At 46.6% G+C, this 7,697-nt stretch overlaps 1 protein-coding gene across 1 annotated transcript in view; it reads left to right on the forward strand.

Annotated features, from left to right (window-relative positions):
* Positions 1-7,393, forward strand: part of LOC144772332 (uncharacterized) — a 76,901-nt gene extending 69,508 nt beyond the window's left edge. The window contains exon 8 of the mRNA XM_078656573.1: positions 5,018-7,393. Within this exon, the coding sequence (XP_078512699.1) occupies positions 5,018-6,162 (1,145 nt within the window). The 3' untranslated portion in view covers positions 6,163-7,393. The remainder of the gene's footprint in view (positions 1-5,017) is intronic.
* Positions 7,394-7,697: the final 304 nt, after the last annotated feature.

A 7,697-nucleotide genomic window follows, 5' to 3' on the forward strand; every position in this document is an offset into this window, starting at 1 on the left:
TGTTCAGGTAGGCTGGCGTTGTGGAGTGCTTTGTGTGCGTGGGGGAAGAGCTTGAAGGTGATCCTCTTGTCGACGGGGAGCCAGTGTAGGTCTCTCAGGTGGGGGATGATGTGGCTGCAGCGGGGGACGTTGACGATCAGTTGGGCGAAGGCGTTTTGGATGCGTTGTAGTCGTCGTAGGTGTTTTGCTGGGATTCCTGCATAGAGTGCGTTGCTGTAGTCCAATCTGCTGTTGACGAGGGCCTGTGTCACCGTTCTTCTTGTTTCAGTCGGGATTCACTTGTAGATCCTGCGGAGCATGTGGAGGGTGTTGTAGCAGGAGGAGGAGATGGCGTTGACCTGCTTAGACATGGAGAGGGAGGAGTCGAGGATGAATCCTAGGTTGCGTGCATGGTCGGTGGGTGTTGGTGCTGTTCCCAGTGTGGTCGGCCACCAGGAGTCGTCCCAGGCTGAGGGGGTGGGTCCTAGGGATGAGTACCTCCGAGTTCAGCTTCAGATGGCTGCTCCTCATCCAGTCTGCGACGGCCTTCATTCCCTCGTGGAGGTTGGTTTTGGTGGTGTGTGGGTCCTTGGTGAGGGAGAGGATGAGCTGGGTGTCGTCGGCGTAGGAGATGATGTTGAGGTCATGATGGCGGGCCACTTGTGCGAGGGGGGGCATTTAGATGTTGAACAGCGTCGGGCTGAGGGATGAGCCCTGGGGGACGCCGCAGATGATGTCGGTAGCTTCGGATAGGAAGGGTGGGAGGCGGACGCTCTGGGTTCTGCCGGAGAGGAAGGACGTGGTCCAGTGAAGGGCCTTCTCTTGGATTCCGGCTTCTAGGAGGCGTGTCTTTGGAGTGCGATGGCAGACTGTGTCGAAGGCGGCCGACGGGTCTAGGAGGATGAGGGGTGATGTTTCGCTTTTGTCTAGTTGGCGCCTGATGTTGTCTGTGGCGGCGATGAGGGCTGTCTCGGTGCTGTGGTGTCGTCTGAATCCCGACTGGGATGGGTCCAAGATGTTGTCTTCCAGGTGGCGGGCCAATTGCCTGTTGACGATTTTCTCGATGACCTTTGCCGGGAACGGGAGCAGGGAGCTGGGCCGGAAGTTCTTGAGGTCCTTGGGGTCCCCCTTGGGCTTCTTGAGGAGGGCGTTGATTTCAGCGTGCTTCCAGCTTTCCAGCAATGTCGCTGTTTCGAAGGAGATGTTGATGACCTTCAGTAGTTGGGGTGCGATGGCTGTGTCTGCTTTGTTGAATACGTGGTGTGGGCACAGAGATCCTGAGTGGATGGAGTTCATGACCTTACGTGTCTCATCGTCGTTGGACCTGGAGGTCAGGCGGATGGCGCTGGTGGTGTTCACAGGGGAGATGGAGTCTGGCGTGGTTGGTGCCGTCGTGGTGTTGAAGCTGTGGTGGATGTCAGCGATCTTGCGGTGGAAGATGACTAGTGAGTCGCACCGTTCTTGTGAGGACGGGATGTCGTTGGTGCTGGGGTTGGAGAGTTCCTTCACGATGCTGAAGAGCTCTTTGCTGTCGTGTGCGTTGTTGTCCAAGCGGTCTTTGAAGGAGGATCTCTTGGCTAATCTGATGAGGTGGTGATGTCTGCGGGTGGCGCCCATGTGGGCTGCGTGGTTGTCCGGTGTGCGTTCGTGGAGCCATATTTTCTCCAGTTTCCGGCATGCGCGTTTGGAGGTCTGGAGCTCGTCGGTGAACCAGGTGGCTCTCTTGCTGGCGTGGCTGTTCCCCACTTCCCCACTTGCCCTGTGTAAATGACCAGGAGCCCATCTCCCAAAGCCGCGTGGCCTGCCTGCTAGCAGCCACCAAATGGAGGCCCCCTATCCTCCATAGGATAGCATTGGGCCTACTCTCTCTGCATCCGGCCGCCCCTGTGCCGCTGAGGGTGCAAAACCTGTACCTACCTGACCCTGGGAGACCCCTGAGTCTATGCCCAGAACCTTAACTCTGCCGGTCGAGTACTTACCCAAAAGCTGATAACTCCTTTTCCTTCCATAGGGTAACATTGGCTGGTTTCACTTGGAAATTCTTCTAAGTGTTTGAGTTTTGAAACTTTAAATTATTCATCTAAATTCAGCTGAACAACTAATTCCGATTCACTCATTTGTGATTAGGAGAGAACCCAGTGCTGTACTTTCCAGCCCAGCACTGACCCTGAAAAGTAATTTTAACCGTACTTACCAGTAACTTGAAATTCCTTCCATAGGATAACATTGTCTGCTTTTTGCTGAAAAAGTTCTGTCAACTTTGAAAATACAATAATATTCCTTAAAAATCAGAACTGTAACCAAAACGCTTTTACTTAATTGTTTACAGGAGATGTCCCAGGACTGAATGTAGGATCCAGTCCTGTGGTTAGAAAAGTAATCTTTAAAGTAACTAATTGCATTTAAGTAGAAATTACCATTGAGCTCAATGTACCATTGTGTTTGAAATTGGGTTGCCTATTGCAAGCACTGTAACTATTGTATTCAAAAAGTCTATTGCCTATTTGAAAAGTATTTAACTAAAGTAACTCATTCTGAGAAAAGTATATTTTGATACCTTGTTGGTTCTAAAATAAAACAACTATATATTTTGATACAAAACAATTGGCCTAAAGTTTAGTTCTTGAGTTTGAGACCATTTGCTGACTAAGTGTGTACAAAAAATGCTTTAAACTGTCCTCTGATACTGCCTTACTGCTCGACCAAGCCACCACTTTAGAAAGTAAGGTTATATCTAACTTTAGTTTGTTTCAAAGAAAGCGGAAGGTGCACACGTTGCAGAGTCAAGAGGCAGCAGTCAAAGTATATTCCAAAAGTACTTCTTTTTATTTAAATAAATCCTTAAAAAAGGGCACACAGCCAACGCGTTTCGTTCACGTTTTTTGCCAGAGGGAACTTCGTCAGGGCTCTTAAATATGATCTTGAGGAAAGGTAATAAATAATATCAGTAGTAGTCTGTATTTCCAACTTCTAATATATAGAAACAATTCTTTTAAGGAGGCGAATTCCAATAGGTGCAATAATATAGATGCAGTCCGTCTCAGGTAACAAAATAATATAAGTATTCTCAAGTGATAGCGTCTCCTCCCGTCACGGCAGAGTCACTGGCAGAGCTGCTTTGGGCTGGCTGGCACGTTATATCTAACTTTAGCCTCTGCAAACCGCTGGGGACTGTGGACACTGTACCTTACTTTGGTCCAGTATATACAGAACCACTTTCTTACATGACTGTGCACCAATTCAGTGTGGTGCAGACTCAATGAGGCTCCTGACAACTCCTTTAACTCTGTGTATCTAATGCGGCACAGGTGCAGAGACAAAGTGTTTCCTTATTTGTATGGGTTCACATCCCCGTGCAAATGAGGGAACGTCCCCTTAAAATCACACTTCTGCACATTTAGTACTGGAATGTTCTGCACTAAAGAATGGGCCGCGCATGAAACTGCGACCGCTTCTTTAATAGTAATCTACCTCGTTGGGTGCAGAAAGGAGGCACATTACATAAACAATGATGGGCTATCCATATTGGTTTGAAATATATCACAAATGAGGATCCACTCATCTTTGTGGGCCCGAAATAGAAATATATTACAAGAACATCAGGGATGCCCATTTGTCTATAAGTGCATAATGCAGTTTTAATACCTGCAGAACGGGATAAAATGTCACTGCTGCTACTACATGAAATATGGGTCTTGTTGAGCTCTCTTTTACACTTTCCTCCCTCACATGATAAATAAATAAATACCATATATGTTGTTATTTTGGTGCTGCTCAAGTTGAGCTGACAGGAAGGCTGGACCATTGTTTTTAGACCACATTGTGCTTAAACCCATCTTTTAGCTGGCAGAGCTCAGTCAGTGTATGGGCAGTATGAGGCCTCCTCTGAACCCTGTCTGGACAGAAGCCTTTTTGAAAAGGTTTAGCAGTAATTTAAAAATGCAGCAAAGGGCCTCTCCGAGAAAAATGGGAGTCTGATGTTGGGTTGCTGGAGGAAGATGACTGGCGGGAGGCACTGCAGAGCCCCTGGGAAGTGGCAATCCGCGCAAGGTTTAGGCTGGTTCAGTTGCGCATCCTGCACCGCTCCTACACCCCTCGCACAAAACAATATCGTATTAGTTATGTTGACTCACGGTTCTGTCTGCGAGGCTGTGGGGAGGAAGGCTCCTTCTTCCACATTTTGTGGGACGATGCCAGGATCCGAGCGTACTGGTCCAGCCTAGCAGCCATTATGTCCGAGGTGATCGGGCGGAGGTTCCGATGGAGGCCCGATGGCATATCCTAGGAGTGACAAATGACACCACTTGGCCTAAATGGGATAAGATCTGGTTGGCATTAGCAAGTATGGTCGCCAAGCGAAACATAGCCCGACTGTGGGGTGGTGACATCCTGCCGACTGTGGAAGAATGGGAGCACGACCTGGACTGGTGCCAAAGGGCTGAAAGAGTGATATACAAGAGTAGCGGGTGTCCTAGGAAATGGGAAAAGATATGGGGGGTGTGGAGAAGCTACAGAGGGGGGGTGATGGATACTCAAACTGTCTCGTTGCCGACATGATGTTATGTAAGGATTGCGGTTTGATTGTGCAGAATCATGATGTTCACATTAACTTGTATGTATTTATTTGTCGCCTCTATGTTCACCTGCCATCAATCTTCAAGTACTGTGTCATTGAAAGAGCCTATGATCTGAATAAAAAGATTTTTTTTTTAAATGCAGCAAAGTGCTTGATCTGGAACATGACTGATTGGTTAGTTTAAGATTTGGAGATTATTCTAGTAGACGGAATTCTCCTGGAAGATGCAGAAGGCATATCTCTAAGAAAGTGGAAATACTGCAAGTCTTATTTATATTTACACCTGTCATCCACGGCCCAACACCTGTGTAGCTTAGGTCCTTATAACATGAACTAATCACTGCACTGGATGGCTCTTTTCTATTGATGAATTTCTGGGTACACAATTATAGCATTGCATTTTTAATATATACATAAACCATTTACCTTCCAAGATAATTTACTTTTATTTTCATTCCGCAGCCCATCAGGCAAGGACCGGAAGTGTAAAACAGCACGGAATCCACAAGAGTGACAGATTCTTTGCCTGTACAGAATGTGAGAAAACATTTAACACAAAAGCACTCCTTGTGATGCATCAAAAAATCCATCCAGCACTGAGGTCTTTCCCCTGCACCATGTGTGAAAAGCGCTTCACTCAAAAGCAAAGTCTTCAAGTACACCAACGAACACACACGGGAGAGAAGCCTTTTCAGTGCACTGTGTGTGAGAAGAGATTCACTCAAAAGCAAAATCTTATAGACCATCAAAGAACACACACAGGTGAGAAGCCATATCAGTGCACCGAATGTGAGAAAACCTTCACTAAAAAGTCAAATCTTCGAGCACATCAAAAAACCCATCCAGAGCTGAAATCTTTTGTCTGCACAGAGTGTGAAAAGACCTTCATTGAAATGTCAAAGTACTTAAAGCATCAAAGGTTACACACCGGAGAGAGGCCCTTTCAATGCACTGAGTGTAAGAAAACCTTTGCTCAAAGACAGAATCTCCTAGTACATGAAAGAACCCACACTGGGGAGAGACCCTATAGCTGCACTGAATGTGATAAGAGCTTCACTCAAATGTCACATATTTTAGACCATCAAAGGACACATACAGGAGAGCGGCCCTTTCAGTGCACAAAGTGTAAGAAAACCTACAGTAAAAAGTCACACCTTCTAAACCACCAAAGAACACACACAGGAGAACGGCCTCATCACTGCACAGAATGTGGGAAAAGCTTCACTCAGAGGCAAAATCTTGTAACGCATCTAAGAACACACACAGGAGTGAAACCATTTCATTGCAGTGAGTGCAAGAAAAGCTTTAGTCATAAGAGAGATCTTCACAGTCACCAAATCATACACACGGGAGTGGCACCCTATCACTGCACTGAGTGCAAGAAGATCTTTACTCAGAAGGCACGTTTTCTACAACACCAAAGAACACACACTGGAGTGAGACCGTTTCATTGCAATGAGTGTAAGAAACGATTCAATCGCAAGTCAAACCTTGTGCGGCATTTGATAACCCATACAAATATGAGACCCTTTCCCTGCACTGAGTGTGAGAAGAAATTTAGTCGTAAATCACATCTTTTACTTCACCTACAAATCCACAAGGGGTGAGGCCCCTTTCCACTCATTATTAAAAGAGCTTTACCTTGAAGTCTGATGTACAACATCACCAAATACTGCGAGACATATTCGCTAAGTGTTAGGAAAGCATCACTGTGAAACTATGATTTTAACAGCACCTGCAAGTCCATTAATGATGCCCTTTCCCTTCACCAAGCTTGAAATAAGACATTAAACTGTATGTAGAATTCATACGTCTAGTACCGTAAAAATCTGGCCATAAAGAACAACATCGATATTAGCAACAAGAGAGCTCCTCTGTGAAACAGAACCGGATACCTTTCTGTAAATCCTGCACACCCATACTTCCCATCTAGAAATTGTACTCTGTAATAGAAGCTAAGCTAAAACATAGGTGCACAGGTTAAAAAAAAAATCTTTAAAAATGAATCTGTCCTAAGATTAATTGGTGATAATGCTTTTGTAGACCATTACAATTCCAATCCAGAGGGAAGGCCTGATTTAGAAATAAGTGATGACAGGATGTGTCCACATCTGCATCCTCCATTGAGATTGTGGGGATGGTGGCCTTCCTGTAGGTGGAATTGCTGCCTGCTCCATGTTCAGGGTCATTATTGTATACTGTTGATGTCACCGAGCATTTTTTCAGCACCACCTCCGCAGAAAAAAGGCCAAGTCAACCATATCAGTCATGCAGAGAGCCTCACATGTTGCAAATAACATGTTCAAGGTATGTGAGCTGTAGAGCACATGCTTATGCATAGATCGCCATCTAGTGTTGGGTCCGGATGTTTACACTTTGTTTTTCTTTGAAGAAGTCCTCCTACTGACAAGGTAGGTGACCTTTCGGTGATAGTGTGCATGGTCATTGACTCCATCTTCAGATTGTTTTTTTCCGCCATCAGGTTCGGATGTGACTCGCTTTACTCCGGTTCGACGGTGATCCTTCAGTTTCTCTCGGTGCTTTTAACACTCAACCTTGACGGTATTGTTTTCGATCGCTTTATCCATTCTTCGTGGATCATGTAATTACAAAAAACTCTTTTCGATCGGAGAGCTCGTGGTAAGCCGTTGGGCCTAGCCTCTGGTTCGACTCACAGTCGATGGAACAAACTTGTTTTAAATTCTGTCCTCAGGGCCACGCAAAATATCCACGCACCGATTCATACGAGGTGTGCTACCTGTGTCTGTCACCAGAACACAATGAACGCGTGCCGAGCTTTCAGCTCCAAAAAGACTCTTCGCAACCGTTGGGCCCAACGACAAGACATGCAGAGTCAACTCACAGGCTCCATTCCGGAACTCTTCGGACCTGAATCGGATGAAGAGGCCGACAACCCTATCGGAGCCGTGGAGGAGCAAGAACAGATCTCCCTCTCCGACGATGGCTCTGACCAGGATGAAGACATCCCGCATGGACAACATACTGTAAGTACAGGCCCTACTTCGCCCCAACTCCACCAAAAAACAAGGCTCCGGACCAACCCGTACCCTCAGGCCCTGGTCAGCACGGAGACCGTGCTTCCTATGCCCCGCCTCCTGGCTCTGCACCGAAGCCTACAAAA

Source organism: Lissotriton helveticus, chromosome 8 (assembly GCF_964261635.1).
Source record: "Lissotriton helveticus chromosome 8, aLisHel1.1, whole genome shotgun sequence".
Taxonomy (NCBI): domain Eukaryota; kingdom Metazoa; phylum Chordata; class Amphibia; order Caudata; family Salamandridae; genus Lissotriton; species Lissotriton helveticus.